The 18,068-nt window shown below is 39.2% G+C and overlaps 2 protein-coding genes across 2 annotated transcripts; one reads left to right on the top strand and one right to left on the bottom strand.

Annotated features, from left to right (window-relative positions):
- Positions 1 to 9,284: 9,284 nt before the first annotated feature.
- On the bottom strand, positions 9,285 to 11,610 carry LOC112727713 (uncharacterized). The gene is made up of 2 exons (XM_025777583.1): positions 11,170 to 11,610; positions 9,285 to 11,105 (listed from the first exon to the last, which is right to left on the bottom strand). Exons 1-2 carry the CDS (start codon positions 11,608 to 11,610, stop codon positions 9,285 to 9,287), a joined length of 2,262 nt encoding a protein of 753 aa, XP_025633368.1.
- A 2,428-nt stretch (positions 11,611 to 14,038) lies between these two features.
- Positions 14,039 to 15,391, top strand: LOC112727705 (uncharacterized). Its single transcript, XM_025777573.1, has one exon. It carries the CDS (start codon positions 14,039 to 14,041, stop codon positions 15,389 to 15,391), a length of 1,353 nt encoding a protein of 450 aa, XP_025633358.1.
- The last annotated feature ends 2,677 nt before the right edge of the window (positions 15,392 to 18,068 follow it).

Genomic DNA, 18,068 nt, shown 5'->3' with positions numbered 1-18,068 from the left:
CATCTCCTACCGCACTTTGAATAGGAGAAAGCTGAACCACTTATTGTTATGCTGCAATATTTTAAGGCAACAAGGTGAAATGGGAAAACATCGGTGCAAAATAATTTTAAAATCTCAAAGGTCCATATTAATCCCGAATTAACAGAAGTCATCCAATTCAAGAGCACGTTAGTGTTGTAGATCTTCTATATGTTTTGATTTAGGAAAAATGTAAACACTTTAGTTTTATCTAACATTTTGTGACCATTAATGATTGTAGGTTAAGTAGTCTTGCCGCATCAAATTCGACCAGCATTAGCCATGTGTCATCTTCTAATACTTGGTCTGCCTTAGATGAGATAAAACATGAGTGTGGCTATCAAGACAATAGAGGAAGCTCTCAATTCCATGGAAGTCTAATGTGGCTAAATTTTACACAATAAATTTTGATACTGATGTATAACACTGTTGTAAATTGATAAAAAATCAATCCTATTCAAAATTATTGATGACTCATATCGTATATTGTTTTCACATCATTGTAGGAAGGTCCCATATGGATATTAGGAACGATTGTATCCATCAATGCGAAAAAGGATGATTGGTTTTACAAATCTTGCAAAAGGTGTTTTAAAAAAGTTGAAACCCCGTTAAAAATAGATATGAATGTGACAAGTGCGGACACACACACGGAACAGCGACTCTTAGGTACAAATTAGAGGTAACAGTGCACGATGGAACAGGGAGCATGTCACTACTCCTATGGAATAGGGAGACCACACAGTTGTGTGGAAAGTCAGTAGACAAAATTATTTATGACAATGTAAGTAAAATCTGAGTTCATAAACTCACATTTCTTTAAAATTACACTTAATTATATTGTGTATTTAGGAGCTAGAACATTGAAATAGTTGTTTTGATCTATGTACTTGGTTAGGGAGTTGGAGAAGATAACCTACAATTGCTGGATAATATGATGGATAAACAAGTGTTATTTAAACTAAATGTGAAGTCTGGCAATATAAAGCAGTATGATCCAGTGTACACAGTGATAAATTAAAATTTGAGACAATGAGAATATTATCATGAAAAATATACCAGAGAGCCTTCCCAATAAATTGGCTGCTAATGAAGATGTAATTATCTCAAATTACATGTTCCCTAATATTGTTGTTCTTATTTTGGTCAATCTTTAATGTGTTATCTAATTTTTAATGGGGTTTGTCTATTCTTAAGACCATGACTACAGCAACTTGGTTGACATTTTGAGCATTGTGGTAAATCTTACGAGTAATACTGATATTCATCTTACTATGTTTAGTTATCTAAATACTTGATAACGTGATTATATCTGCATATGATGAAGAAAATGTGTATTATATTCTATACGCATATTTTTTTAGTGTGGTGGGTCTTTATATAATTTTTTCTATGTGAAGGATTCTGCTGAGAAAAGTGTTTCCAGTCTCAAGTTCAAAACACCAGCTAAGAGAACTATCAGCGGTGTAAAAATTGGCAACATCAATATTAACTTGATTAAGGAGGAAGGACAAAACTCTACTAATAGGCTCAGGAGCAAGGGGACGGAAAAGCTGAAATCTCGGCTTAGTGATTCTGATGTTTAATAAAATTAGACAACTTTGTTAGTAATAGCTAATTTGCCTTTTTGTTATGACATATATCTTAAACCCTCTTCATAGAACTGGAATTTCTGTCTAGAATAGAAGTTTGACGATGAGCAGAGTATGATACTATATATTAGAATATGTGTTTTGTGAAGTATATGCAGTTTGGTGACGAGCAGAGTATGATACTATATATTAAAATTTGTGTTTTGTGAACTATATGCTGTTATCATGCAGTTAAATTTGAATTAGTTGATCGACATAATATTTCTTATAATTTAACATTGATATGACACATTAACTAATTGAATATGAAAGAATAGAATCAAATCTAAGTTAGAAAGGAATAGCATCCACCAGTGAATTTAACTAAGTTGAAAAAAAAGTTCAATACAATATCGCAAATGTCAGAAGTTGTGGCATATAAAGCACATCCCATGAAAAAAAAATATACTCCTATCCAATTGTATTATGACAAGTCTTCAACTTATAAATATCATGAAATCTGACCTACTATGTGATAGTGTATAATAAAACATCCTCCAATATATATACTTCAACATCATTTGTTCTTCTAGTAAGCGACATAATGAGTTACATGCTGTCAAGACAGATGAAATTGTCCATTTATTAGAGATTGATGAACTTGAAAATAGTAAAAGAGCAAATCAAATTGGTACTTTGAAACGAGCAGGTGATACTCGATGGAGTTCTCATTTCTTTTCTGTTTGCAGTTTGATAAATATATATGGTGCAACGTTGACTGTTTTATAAAAGATTATTGTTGATGGATCAACTTATTCTCAGCGTGGTGATGTAGATAGTGCTTACAATACCCTGACCTCATTTGAGTTTGTATTGATCTCGCATTTGATGAAAGATATTATGGGAATAACTGATATTCTTTGTCAAGCTTTACAAAAGCAGTCTCAAGACATAGTTAATGCTGTGCAACTAGTTCATTCTACAAGAACACTTATCCAAAGCATGAGAGATGACAGGTGGGAAGAATTATTAAAAAATGTGAAATCATGTTGTGAGCAACATGATATTCTAATTCCTGATTTAACTGCTTCTTATAATTGAGCATTATTTTAGAGTGGAGATATGTTTAGTCACAATTGATAAGCAATTACAAGAGTTAAATAGTAGATTTAATGATCAAGCAATGGATCTACTAAGTCTGATCTCTACTCTCATACTTAAGGATGCTTACAAAAATTTTGACATTGCTAAGATTTTTACTCTTGTTGACAGTTACTATCCCGAAGACTTTACTGAACAAGAGAAGATTAATTTACCTTTTCAGCTTCAGCATTTTATTCGTCAGCATTCAAAAATGAAGAATTTGTCAACTATTCATGAACTGTGTAGATGCTTAGCAGAAACAAAAAAGTCAAAAATGTATTACTTGATTGATAGATTGATTCGTCTGATATTAACTCTTTCAGTTTCTACAGCTACCACAGAGCGATCATTTTCAGCAATGAAAATAATAAAGACTTAAGAAACAAGATGGAGGATGACTTTCTTGCGGATAGTTTGGTTATTTACATTGAGAAAGAAATTGCTGAAAAGTTTAGTTCTGATTTAATTATTGAAGATTTTAAATCATTAAAAACTCGAAGAGTACTATTATAAACTATTTTATATTTTTTATCTGTAGAATTATTTATTTATTATCTTATTAGTAACAAACTTAAAGAATAATTATATTTATAAATTTTATTTTGATATAAATATTATTATTAAATTTTTATGTTAAATTTTCGACCCCCAAAATTTTGTTTCAAACTCTGCCACTGGTTCAAACGTACCTCATCAACACCAACTTTTTCCATACCTAAGGCACAATCAACCATATATATTCAAGGTTTCTTGATATAGATCTAACTAAGCCACAACATGAATCAAAATTTTAAAAATCACTAAAATGGCAGCACAATCAATCATATATTATTTATTTTATGAAGTCTAGCAACCTGTAATAAAATAATTTAACATCAATAAAAAGTATTCTTAGCTATAAACACTAAGGAGCAATAATCATCCAAAGATAAGTACATTCATTAAATAAAAAATGAATAATTCATTCACCTGTTCTAAAATTTTTATGATTCAGAGTGATGTAAATATGTTTCAAAAGCAAAATTAATAAAAATAGCAAAAACTAAAGGAATTTAAACTCGTCTTTAATTGATGTAACGGATGGGTTCACAACTTTACCTCATCATCATCACTTGTCCTTAAAATTTAAGCGGCATATTTTTTAAATTTTAAAGAGTAAAATAAGTAAAATATAAAATAAAATATAAAATTTAAAACATTTTATATCATCAGAATTAATTTTGTCACCATTCTTTTTGTAACAGAAAAATCTAAATATTCCTAGATCAAAACAGTAAATAGAAAGACTAATGAGCTGTCATACAATATTATAGGTAACAAAATATATCAACAAATTTATTGTTTTCCAAAAAAATTTTCTTCAAACAAGTAAGCATTTTCTTTCCCTCTATTCCGTCCTCTTTTTACTCCTTGCAATCAATCATTTAGTTGCATTGTTCTGTCTAGCTAAGTGCTTCAAATTTAGTTTCTTGATTCCGGTAGTTGATTTAGAAGTCGTATCAACAATCCTCTATTTCATATTCATAGTATTAAAAATTTCTGCTAGCACTATTGGAAGCTCATTGCTTGATACTTCAATCCTTCCATTCTCCTAACTATCCTCAGGCTCCCCCCTATCTGTCAATTTTGGCTCAGTTCCTCCTTCCATCAGTTTATTGTTATTATCTAGCATGCTCAAGTTTGAGAAATCTTCAATCAACCAAGCTGGAGTAGGCCTTCTCTTTGGTTGAGCTAGCCCATCTCTTGTCTTGGAAACTGAAAAAGACTCACTGCCATCCTTTTTGTCCAGCGTCTTACCAATCTGGGAAGCTTTTACCCACTCTCCAACCATGTCTTCTTGAGGAAGCATAGGGAGCTAATGGAATATCTATACAATGTGTACAATAGGAGTATAGGAATGTTCGATTTAGTAGGATATCAAATATTTATTATCCCTAATATTCGGATGGTTATTCTGGATAGTATGTATTGTGTTTAAGAAATTAGTAATATTTTATCCTGAATGTTTATTTTTTAACTCATATTGGACCAAATAAATAACCCATTATACACATCGTACAAATATTCTATTAGCTCCCTAGTGAGACCCTGTCTTCTTTTAAAAAATTCCTAGCAGCATCTTCACTAAAGCTTTGACAATGCTTCCCATCATGACCCAGTCGCGCACAATAAGTACAGAAAATTCCAACCCTCTCATACCTGATTCCAACCTCTAACATATTATGATCTAGCCCTACAATTTTTAAGCTATTCCGAATCCTTTTGCGCCACTTATCTCCACTTTGGCTTTCACAATTCGGGATTCTTTCCCTCTGACCTCAAAAAGATCCACTTCCTGAATTGAGCCCAACCTTCCTCCCAACTTTCGGCCCACTTCAGGTGTCTTGAACTGTTTCGGTAATCCCAAAATTTGTGATCATGCTGGAAAAGTTGCAATCAGATTATCCACTGAGTTTGAAGTTGGCTTCCACTTTCGAACATGCAACACAGTTTTTAAATAGTCATGGAGATCCCCTCTCAAAGAAAAACTAGAAGTGGTTGCTGCCTTTTTCTATCGCCTTGAATCCATGCGGTTTGTTCCATATAGCAAACAAAGCATTCTCCATTGTTCCAATTGAAAAAGCTCGACCAGAAAAAATCCCTTCTAATATATCCTCTTCTGCTAGCACAATAATCTCCTCCTCATCCCTCTCATTTTCTAAATTAGAAGGGCGCTGATCCTCCCTACCTCCACTCATAATATATGTACTACAATCAAAACTCCAAACAAAGATAGAATGTAACCAATAGTAATTGGGATAGAAGTACGACAAAAAGGATTAGTGGACTGGATTTAGGACTAGTGGTTTTTGAATTTAAATGAAAATGTTGATCGTAAGAGAAACAAAAAGGAAGTACGACAAAGAATAAGATATGATGATGGTTACAGAGAATTGTGAAGAAAAAGGAATTTAGTAGATGAGATATGTATGGATGGAGATGAGAGTTAACCCTATGAAGGCACAAAGAAAGCAAAAAAATCCTAACGGAGCATAATTTGAAAAACCTACGTAAGTGCACAATTTATACTTAGAAATAGTTTCTTTCTTTGAATGAAAAGAAATTTCATTTACAAAAAATAAGGATAAATTGTTTGCTATGATATTATGCTATGTGTACACTAAAATCAGTTATTAATATAAAATATATATTAGAATATAAATATACATTAAAAATAAATTAAATCACATATATTTATATGGGCAATTCACTTATTTAAATAAAATGGCAGAATCCTTTACCTAAATGTGCAAAAAGGATTGTTGTTACGTGCATGTGCAAAAACCCTACTCTATGTAATCCGTGACAACCCACCACAGTTTCCGAAACGTGCATAAACCGTGGCAGGTCCCAGCGGTTTATGAGGAACATGGTTTACACATAAAACCCGGTAACCCACCGCGGTTTATGTGTGTGGAGCTATATAAGTAATCCGCTGAAGGCTGGGACGGATCATTTGCATCATCACAAAAAAAGGAAGGTCTTCCTGTGTTGAGAGGATTTGGAAAAACTTTGGAGGTGTGAAGGAGGAGTGGGTGGTGGAGCCAATGGAGGGTGAAGATCGCTTGTACCGATTAAATGGCGTCGCTCACGTGGCAGGATATATCGACGAAGAGGTTAGTTACTATTATTGTTATTATTATTGTTATTAAAATTCATACTAATATAACAATTGATATTATTAGGAATATTGTTAGTAAAAATATTTTATGATGTTTATTTGTATTGTTATTCTCATTAATGTTATTTACATAAATATTGATATTATTATGGTTACTGTAAATCAAAATGTGAGGCGTTTATTAATATTGTCTACGTAAATGTTAATATTATTATCGGTATTCTTAGTAAAAATATTTTATTATGCTTATTTATTTTGTTAGTCTGGTTAATAGTATTTTTGTGAAATATTTTATTATAAATGTTAATATTTTATTGAAAAATATTTTTTTTCTCTATTTATATTGTTATCATGAGTGCATAGTATTCGTAGCTTCATTGTTTATTACACAATAAGAGAATTAATGAATTTAATGTAGGGATTCTAATAATTTTTACGAAAATTATGTTTGGTGTTGTTTGTAATGGTTGTATGTTAAAGGATTTTGTTACCCACGTTTTGCAGCCTAGTGGGGTTATTAGCGCCGTTAGAATGCAGCAGAATATGCCCTTACATGACCGGATTATACCGTATCTGGAGACTGCGGGCTTGTATCATCTGGCTAGGCTAAACAGTCAGTGGTTCTGGGTTGATGAGTCTCTCCTTAGCGCATTTATTGAGCGGTGGCATCCGGAGACCCACACGTTCCACATGCCGTTTGGTGAGTGCACCATTACTTTGCAGGATGTCGCGTATCAGCTGGGTTTGCCGATTGATGGTGCGCCCGTTAGTGGGTGCCTGACTGAGTTTGAGAATCTGATGGAACACGGTAGACCAGCATGGGTGTGGTTCCGGGAGTTGTTCGGGGAGTTACCTCCACAGAGTAAAGTCAAGCAGATGACAGTGTGCTACACATGGTTCCACGAGAGGTTCCGGGTTCTCCCTGCAGATGCTACTGATGAGACCGTGCGTGTATACGCACGTGCTTATATCCTGATGCTGTTGTCGTCTCAGCTGTTTGCGGACAAGCACGCAAACCGGGTCCACCTTCGCTGGTTGCCTTATTTGGCATCATTGGACGACTTGGGCAGATATAGCTGGGGCTCGGCTGCACTGGCCTTATTGTATAGGTGTCTTTGTCGTGGTACAAACAGGAACGTCGTTAACTTGGCTGGGCCGCTACAGCTACTACAGTCTTGGATTTTCTGGAGGTTTCCCACTCTGAGGCCCACTGGTTTTGACCGGTTCGGGTTTCCTCTTGCTTCCAGGTAGGGTTTAGTATTTTCCGTTCATAAATTGTAAAAACAGCATGTGTTATGGTTTGTTTTGACATCATTTCAATTAAAATTGTAGGTGGGCTGAGTTTGTGCCGAGGAACGATGCAGGGGCACAGAGATTAGTTTCCGCACGCCTTGCACTGGATCGAGTCATATGGGAGTGGCACCAGCTTTGGGAGAACAGGCTTCAGTCAGTCATATGGGTCGATCGAGTCCTCGACCCCGGTTCATCAGCAGAGTACCTTGAGTGGTGGTGCCATGTGGCGCACAGGTTCCTATCCCTAGATGTAGCATTTCAGGATCCGAGGCCGATTGTGTTGACTGAGGAGGCGCGTCACAGAGGGTCATCCCAGGCACCTCCTAGAGTGCACGTTTATGACAGACCAGATAACAAACGAGTCGATCGGCGTCGCCGTATAGGGACCCGGACCACCGATCGCGAGTGGAGGGAGTTTGCCGACCGTTTGGAGGAGGACGTTCCACGTGATGAGCCTGGGGATGCAATGGACTACCGTGTTCCTCGACGTAGAGGCAGACGGCCACCTGCGCGGCCTAACCGTCGAGGTGCGGGTGACAGAGGACCATCCGAGCAGGGTGACGGCACTCATCACGTGCCCGGTGAGGAGGTAGTTGGATCAGCATCAGCTATGGATCAGCCGACGTTCGACGTGGGTACTAGCTCTTAGCTGTTTGGGAACGTGACCCCACATGCCTTTGCTGAGTTTACTACCGCTGCTGTCGGGATGGACATTGATGATCCTGTTACTAAGTCCGAGTTCTACAGGGACATAGCAGACATGCTCAGGGATGATGATGATACCCATTATAGGCCACAGATGCCTGAGGAGCATGCCTAGTTTGCTGATCAGCAGCCACGGAGTGACGATGTTCAGGCTCAGTTGGCAGTTGACCTCAACGAGCCTGCAGTATCTCCGTTTGACCCATGGTTTGCGTTAGGAGGGACACCTGCCTCTGCTTTCAGCACGGTTCCTGCACAGCCCTCAGCACCAGTGGCAGATCCCAGACCGAGGCGGGTGAGGCGTCCTCCTTTGTGTGGCACCGGAGGTCACCTGCTTGGCCAATTCGACGATAATGACAGTGACACCATTGAGGATTCTGATTAGTTATGTTATATGTTCCCGTCCGGTAGGGACTTTGTTAGTTTATGTATTTAGCATGCTAGTGAGTATTTATGGCTTTCAGACTTATGTTAAATGTTATTTTTCTTTTGACCTAGCAGTTTAACCGGTTTCAGCTTCTTTGATATGTAGCTCTAAGGTTTATATTATAATGCACAATATGAACGATACCAAAGTGGTTTAATGAAACAGGTAAAATAACAAGAATTTATTCATCTGAAATTTTTGCATTAAAGAAACATGTTGACAGACACAGACTTAACCAACCATACATTACTAAGATTATCTAGACCCTGAAACAACTGAAATAGCATAGACGGCATTTTACACGACATGAGATCTACGCATCCCCTCCACCACTCTGTCTTCGCTGGTGACAGTTCCTCCGCGTATGCCCAGGCTGACGGCATAGCCCACAATGCTTCGGCTGGTTCTCCTGAGACTGATCCATACTGCCACGGATCCTGGTTGCTTTTGGACGACCTTCCTTTGCACGCTACATATTAGGGTCAGGGATGATGGTAGGCCCAGCATATGGAGGCCATAGTCCTTCAGGGATAGGTGGGAGAAACCCCTGCTTGTAAACGTTGAACACCTCACTCATACGATACACCTCGTGAACATATGACGCCCAGTTAAGCCGGGAGTAGGCGCAACAAGCAATGGCGTGGCAACAAGGATAATGCAGCGCCTGAAAGTGGCCACAGTCGCATCGGTGATCCTTAAGGAAAACTCCATAGCTACCCAGCGAGAAGCTCCCGGTTGGTGTTGTCTCCGCGACGGTGTACTCGGACAGATGCCTGTCGTATAATGTCACAGTGAAGCACCTAGAGTCTCTTAGGTTCCGATCAATAGCCTTGACCAATGCCTGACAGAATTCATGTCCAGATCTGAGTTGTGCCTCTGCTGTATGTCCCCGTACCACAAATAGCTGAGCAAGCCTCCCGTAGGTTGACTTAACCAACGATGTGACCGGCAGGTTGCGAGTTCCCTTTAGCACGGAGTTCACACATTCACTGATGTTTGTGGTCATGTGCCCGAACCGTCGACCAGCATCCTCATGTTGGGTCCATTTGTCATACTCCATCCGGTTGGCCCAATCACACATTGCTGGATTTTCAGTCTGCATGATGTCAAACCAGTAGTAAAACTCAGCCTCAGTCTTTGCGTAGGCAGCATTCACCAACATCCTCCTTGAGTCCTTACCTTTGAACGTTAGGGCAAAATTCGCAGCCACATGCCTAATACAGTAGGCCCGAAAAGCCCGAGGAGGCAGCCACCCAGTCTCAGGTGCCTCAAGCGCTGCCTTGATCCCATTATGCCTGTCAGAGATAACAAGGATACCCTCCTGAGGAGTCACATGCTCTCGGAGATTGGACAAGAAGAATGACCACGACTCTGCATTTTCGCCCTTCACAAGGGCAAATGCTATCGGGAGGATGTTCGAGTTCCCGTCCTGAGCTATCGCCAACAGCAGCATCCCTGCATACTTCCCATACAAGTGGGTACCATCAATACTGACAAGGGGCTTGCAATGCCGGAATGCCTCGATACAGGGTGGAAATGTCCAGAAAAGCCGGTGAAAGTATACCGTGGACTCATCAACCCCACCACCAATCCGAACAGGAGACGTCTTCAGCACTGTGATTGTTCCCGGCATTGTCGCCTGGACCCCTAGCATCCAACGTGGCAACTCCGCGTAAGACTCTTCCCAATCTCCAAATATTTGTACCACTGCCTTCTGCTTAGCCATCCAAACCTTCCTGTAACTAGGCCTGAAACCGTAATCAGCTTCTGTCGCTTGTTGAAGTACCTTTACCGTAACCGCAGCATCTGCCCTAACCATAGGAAGAATCCTCGCACAGATAACGTGGTAATCCAACTGACGGTGATCACTTGAAATAGAAGTTCCGAGGCATGTGTGTGGCCCGTTGTACCTCCTAACCTCCCAAGTGCCCTTTCGTGCACGAAGGGCTACACGAATCAACCAAGTACAACCCTTGCCGAATTCTTTGCATTTTCCATGATACTTCAAATGATCTGATTCGATGACTCTGTACTCAACACCTCGCCGAATTCTATAGTCCTTGACACTCAGCACAGCTTCATCTTTACTCTGGAATGATTGCCCAATCTGAAATTCTGTAGAAGATCCCCTCAATGTGTTACCACCATCTTCTTGTTGACCAAAAGCATCCAAGTTTAGTGTGGAGAAGTGTGGAGGGTACTGATAAGAACCAGAACTTGAAGGCCGATGCTGCGCATGTGGATCGCCACGTGTGTCATCGTCGCTGTCACCAACGATATCAACAGGCTCCTGGTCAGAGTCATCGTCACGCATTGCATTGATCAGGTCCACCAAAGTCTTCGATATAAGTTACCAGGCCACCACCGGTGCCCACAACGTGGGGAGGCTCAATGACTGCTGCATTCTCCAAAGGTACAGAACCAACAACCTCCGTTCGGTCTAAATCAGCCGCAAATAAAGGTGATTGAACCGGCGGAAGATACAGTCTGACCGCAGGCATCGAACTAGATGCACCACCCGCGGCAATTGGGCTAGGAACTGGAGCGGATGCCCTAGAACTATCGACACCAACCTCCAACTTCGCGAATAACTCATGGATTCTGATCTCCGGAAAACTCCTTACACAGTAGAACAAAACCTTAATATCTTCATCAGCCTTAACCGCAAAGGTTTCATACTGAACACCGGTCGAGATAACCGCCATGGGAATCTTGTAGAATAGTTTCTTCACCCACTTGCTACCCAACATGCCAAGCTTCTCCAAGATGATGTTCTTCAAATCTGACAAACTCATCGACGAACGGATAAAAATACTCAGTGGTTCTCTGTCGGTAAACTTCACACCTTGGCTTTTGCTTTTTTTTTTTTTTTTTCCCAGAGCAATGCACTAAGGCAAGAAAACTCTCTTCCTCACTAGCCATTGTGAGAATGATCTCTTATGGAGCTTGAATCACCCACATATATATAGAGTTCCCGTCATTGTAAACCGTGGGAACCTACAAGGTTTTCTGGCCATAATTGAACCCACATAAACCGTTATAACCCGCAAGGGTTTATGACCAGTTCAGTTTCATCATAAACCGTGGTGACTTACCACGGTTTATGCATGCCACGCCTCCTTCGTAAACCGCTGGGACCTGCCACGGTTTATGCACATTTCAGAAACCGTGGTGGGTTGCCACGGATTACATAGAATTGGGCTTTTGCACATGTACGTAACAACAATCCGTTTTGCACATTTAGGTAAAGGTTTCGACCATTTTATTTAAATCAGTAAATTGCCCTATTTATACACAAATACATTGGTGACTGATTTTAGTAACTAATTTTAGTGTAAAAATAATATTTTTATAATTTTTCATCATTTGTAAAAAATATAATATTACTTAGTTATTTTTATCATATTTTTAAATCATTCAAATATTATTTTGTCAATAATATCTTTTAAAATTATTTTACTAAATTTGACCAGAACAGTTATTTGCGACAAAATAAGGATAACAAAGAAAAACAAATAATGGATAAGTTACTTTAGAGAGGTTCATAAATAAATTTTTTTTAGGGCAATTTACCCAAATAAATAAAATAGGTGAAAGCTTTACTCAAATACACAAAACAGATATTCCTTACCTGATTGTGCATTTTCACACTTCTATATAAACCGTGGCAAGCTACCACGGTTTTCAATTTTAACATAAACCGTGGCAGCTAGCAACGGATTATGTGTTGTGTGGTTTGTGTGTAAACCGTGGCAAGCTCCAACGGTTTACGAAGGGAGAATGCGAGGCATAAACCGTGGCAGGCTCCCACGGTTTATGAAGGAGAAATTTTGATCATAAACCGTTGTAGGTTACAACGGTTTAGGAACACCGAAATTCTATATATATGTGATTAGATAAATTCTACTTGCATAAGAGATCATTCTCACAATGGCAAGTGAGGAGGAGAGTGTTCTTGCCTTAGTGCATTGCTCTGGAAAAATTAAAAAAAGCAAAAGCTATGGTGTGAAGTTCACTGACAAAGAACCACTGAGTGTGTTCATCAATTCGTCAAGCACTTTGTCAGATCTAAAGAACAGCATCTTGCAGAAGCTTGGCGTCTTTGGTACGAAGTGGGTGAAGAAGTTATTCTACAAGATTCCCATCGCAGTTGTCTCGACCGGTGTTCAGTATGATACCTTTGTGCTAGCGGCTGATGAAGATATTAAGGTTTTGTTCCATTGTGTTAGGAGTTTTCCAGAGATCCGAATTCACGAGTTGTTTGCGAAGTTGGAGGTTGGTGTCGATAGTTCTGGGGCATCAGCTCCATTTCATAGCTCGACTGCCGCGGGAGGTGCGTCTAGTTCGATGCCTGCGGTCAGACCGTATCTTCCGCCGGTGGGTTCCCCTACGTTCGCGGCTGATTTAGAGCGAACAATTGTTGTTGGTTCTGTACAGTTGGAGAATGCAGGAATCTTTGAGCTGCCTGATGTCGTGGGCCCCGGTGGTTGCCAGTTACCTTATATGGAAGGCTTTGGTGAACCTGATAGAGTAGAGAATGCAATGTGTGACGATGACTCTGACCAGGAGCCTGTCGATATCATCGGGGACAGCAACGACGACACAGGTGCCAATCCACATGCGCAGCATGGGCCTTCAAGTTCTGCTTCTCAACAGTACCCTCCACACTTCTCCACACTAAACTTGGAGGTTCTGGGTCAACAGGAGGATGGTGGTAACACGGTCGGGGGCTCTTCTACAGAATTTCAGATTGGGCAATCTTTCCAGAATAAAGATGAGGCTGTGCTGAGTGTGAAGGACTATAGCATCCGGTGAGGTGTTGAGTACAGAGTCATCGAATCAGATCATCTGAAGTATCATGAAAAATGCAAGCAATTCGGCAAGGGTTGTACTTGGTTGATTCGCGTTGCGCTGCGTGCACGAAAGGGCACTTGGGAGGTTAGAAGGTACAACGGGCCACACACATTCTTGGCAACCTCTATTTCCAGTGATCACCGTCAGCTGGATTACCACGTCATCTGTGCGAGGATTCTTTCGTTGGTTAGGGCAGATGCTGCAGTTACGGTAAAGGTACTGCAACAAGCTACAGAAGCCGATTATGGTTTCAGGCCTAGTTACAGGAAGGTTTGGATGGCGAAGCAGAAGCCAGTGGCACAAATATATGGAGATTGGGAAGAGTCGTACGCGGAGTTGCCACGTTGGATGCTAGGAGTATAGTCAACAATGGCCGGAACAATAACCGTGTTGAAGACCTCTCCTGTTCGGCTTCGTGGTGAGGTTGATGAGTCGACGGTGTACTTTCACCGATTATTCTGGACATTCCCACCCTGTATCGAGGCATTCTGTCAATGCAAGCCCCTCGTCAGTATTGACGGTACCCACTTGTATAGCAAGTATGGAGGGACACTGCTATTGGCGATAACGCAGGATGGGGACTCCAACATCCTCTCCATTGCGTTCGCCCTTGTGGAAGGAGAAAATGCAGAGTCGTGGTCATTCTTCTTGTCCAACCTACGAGAGAATGTGACTCCTCAGGAGGGTATCCTTGTAATCTCTGACAGGCATAACGGGATCAAGGCAGCGCTTGAGGCACCTGAGACTGGGTGGCTGCCTCCACGTGCTTTCCGAGCATACTGTATTCAGCATGTGGCTGCAAATTTTGCCCTAACTTTCAAAGGTAAAGATTCAAGGAGGATGTTAGTGAATGCTGCCTATGCAAAGACTGAAGCAGAGTTTTATTACTGGTTTGACATCATGCGGACTGAGAATCCAGCAATATGTGAATGGGCCAATCGGATGGAGTACGACAAATGGACCCAACATGAGGATAGTGATAGACGGTTCGGGCACATGACAACCAACATCAGTGAATGTGAGAACTCGGTGCTAAAGGGAACTCGAAACCTCCCGGTCACATCGTTAGTTCAGTCAACTTACGGGAGGCTTGCTCAACTTTTTGTGGTACGGGGACAAACAGCAGAGGCACAACTCGGATCTGGTAATGAATTTTACCAGGCATTGGCCAAGGCAATTGATCGGAATCTAAGAGACTCAAGGTGCTTCACTGTCACGTTATACGACAGGCATCAATCGGAGTACACCGTGGCCGAGACAACACCAACCGGGCGCTTCTCGATGGGTAGCTATAGAGTTTCCCTTAAAGATCACAGATGCGACTGTGGCCACTTTCACGCGCTGCATTATCCTTGTTGCCACGCCATTGCATGTTGCGCCTACTCCCGCCTTAATTGGGCGTCTTATGTTCACGAGGTGTATCGTATGAGTGAAGTTTTCAACGTTTACAAGCAGGGTTTTGTTCCGCCTATCCCGGAAGGCCTATGGCCTCCATATGCTGGGCCAACCATCATTCCTGATCCTAACATGAGGCGTGCAAAGGAAGGTTATCCAAGGGCAACCAGGATCCGTGGTAGTATGGATCAGTCTCTGCAGAACCAGCCGAAGCGCTGTGGGCTATGCCGTCAGGCTGGGCATACGCGGAGGAACTGTGACCAGCGAAGACATACTACCGGGGGGATGTGTAGATGTCATTACCTTGTTGTTTTACTTGTTTTATGAACTGTTCAGTTGAGTTATGTATGGTTGGTTAAGTCTATGAATGTCACCATGTTGATTTTCTGCATTAATTTCATATGAATAAAATTCATTTATTTTAGATGTTTGATTGCATCAATGTGGTATCATTTAGACTGCGCATGATAACTGTGACGGAAATAATGTATATCATAGAATCTCAAACCGCTTAAACTATCAAATACATAGCAGATAACACATCACTTAGACTGCACACTGTGAGCAAAATTTCTCCTTCATAAACCATGGGAGCCTGCCACGGTTTATGCCTCGCATTCTCCCTTCGTAAACCATTGGAACTTGCCACGGTTTACACACAAACCACACAACACATAATCCGTTGCTAGCTGCCACGGTTTATGTTGAAACTAGAAACCGTGGTAGCTTGCCACGGTTTACATAGAAGTGTGAAAATGCACAATCAAATAAGGAATATCTGTTTTGTGTATTTCAGTAAAACTTTCACCTATTTTATTTATTTGGGTAAATTGTCCTTTTTTTTATTTTTAACTTATGAAAAGTTATACTTTGATATTTGGTGTAATTTTTAAAATCAAATTATAATTTTTTAAAAAGTTATTTAAGTGCGTATGAAAAAGTTAAAAAAAAATGACTTCTCTTATAATAAATTTTTTTATTACTCTTCTTTTGAAATAAGCCATTTTAACACTAAAAAATCAAATACAAAATAACTTATTTATAAGCTACTTTTAATATAAGTATTTAGTATGAAAAAATGACAAATCAATCTCTAAATTTTTGGTCCACAGAATATTTAAGTTTCTAAAAATTTAAAATATATTTAATTTCCTAATCTCTTTAAAATTTGGACACATCGATCTTTGAATTTAATTTGTCTCATTTTAAAAATCTTCTTTCATGTGCATCTGTATCAACCAAATTAGTACAATAGGAGTTATATTTAATTTTTCCATTAAATCTAACAAACCCAAATAAATATAAGAAATTAATATATTTAAATTAAAAAAAATAAAAAATTTAAATATCTACAAATCAAAAAAATTAAAACTTTATTATTTTTTTAATTATTATTTAAGCTCTTTTTTTCAAAAAACCTAAATAAGCTGTTTTTTCAACTGGACTATCGAAATAAAACTTTATCACTCTTTTGGAAAAATAATTGTTTATGTTCAAACAATGTAGGCAGTGAACACATGCCAATATGCCAATTTCCAATGAGCGTTGAACCCAATTCATATTATTATTATTATTATTATTATTATTATTATTATTATTATTATTATTTAAATTTAAATTTTTACTGAAATTGCTCCAGTCCCATTATTGCACCAAAAAACGACTAAAACCCCAAAGTGGTCCTTGAGATTGGGCGAGTTACTCATACTTGTCTTTGACTTTTAAAATTTCCTAACAGTATCCCTGACATTTAGCTCCGGGACCCATAGTTGCCCTTCAACTCTTTCCGGCGCCAAGTTAGCAAACGGAGGGATGATCTGGCACCTCCAATGCCACGCTGGAGCCAGCAACGGCTAGCTGATGTGGCAAATCTGAATTTTGTACCCAATCTGGTCCCTGGTCCCATTAAAACCCTAAAAGTTAAGATCATCCTCTTCATCGCCTGAGTTTCAAATTGCTGCTGCTGATTCCTTCTCAGATCATCCTCTTCATCGCCTCCAACTCCAGGTAATAACACATACAGATCATATGCCTTCCAATTTAATCTACACGTCTACTCTTTATATAAGTCAACTAAACTTTACAATACGTTTATGAGTCTCAAATTACTCCCCTTTTCTTTGAAATTTGGTGTCTTGTATTATCCCTTTAATCTTGATTAATTATCTCATTCATTTTGCAAAGTTAACTAAACACATACACTCAGATCCCTTAGAGTAAGATTTCTTTTATAAGCAGCTTATTATTATTGTCTGATTGGGAAATTCACATGAATTTCTTATTGTGGTATCTTATTCCTGCTCTTCTTTATTGTTTGCTCATTGATAATATAAAAGTAATAAGATAATGAAAAAGGAAACTAGCATCAGCCATCAGCATATTTTAGTATTTTACAATTTCTTTGGAGAACTTCTAGTGACATGCCAAGCAGGAATAGTAACCATAACAATTCTGCATTAACTTGTATTCAAGAAGTGAATTGCAGTGAATTATTGCATGACAGGGACACTGATTAAGGATTAACATACTTCAGGAAGCTTGCTAAACCTTTTGCCAGTCCATTTTGTCCTTGGTATATTCAGAACAACTTTCATGGTTATCCCTTTGTGCATAAAGTCAATTAAATCATTTTGTGTGTTTAATATGAACTATCAAGGAAGGAACAGAAGACTTGGCTTAGCTTCTGCTATCCTAAAGTTGTGGGCGAAGAGTCTTATTACAAAACTTGCTATCAAGTTTGGAGTTCCAAATTCTAACAGTAATTCGATAGCCAATGAACTAAAGGCAAGTTTGATAAACAATCTATTCTTCAATATATGCAAGTTTCAAGACATCTTGGACTAAATAGTGTAGTTTAAAATCATATACCAGTTTAACATACAAAATGTAAAAAATTTTAGCAAGCGTTGTATGAAAACAGTTGCCTTGATTGAAGAAAAGAGACATACATTTAAATCAGAAGCACACCCCAGATGTCTGCCATGTACATTTTGTTGACCCAAAG

Source organism: Arachis hypogaea, chromosome 2 (assembly GCF_003086295.3).
Source record: "Arachis hypogaea cultivar Tifrunner chromosome 2, arahy.Tifrunner.gnm2.J5K5, whole genome shotgun sequence".
In the NCBI taxonomy this organism is placed as follows: domain Eukaryota; kingdom Viridiplantae; phylum Streptophyta; class Magnoliopsida; order Fabales; family Fabaceae; genus Arachis; species Arachis hypogaea.
This window is presented reverse-complemented; position numbering and strand designations above follow the sequence as displayed.

What these genes read in the sequence shown, in the direction of transcription:
- LOC112727713 (XM_025777583.1), bottom strand. Translation starts at nt 11,610, where the DNA reads ATGAGTTTGTCAGATTTGAAGAACATCATCTTGGAGAAGCTTGGCATG. An exon ending in TGGGCACCGGTGGTGGCCTG is followed by an intron (nt 11,106 to 11,169) that starts GTAACTTATATC and finishes GACTCTGACCAG; the next exon opens with GAGCCTGTTGATATCGTTGG.
- LOC112727705 (XM_025777573.1), top strand. Translation starts at nt 14,039, where the DNA reads ATGGCCGGAACAATAACCGTGTTGAAGACCTCTCCTGTTCGGCTTCGT.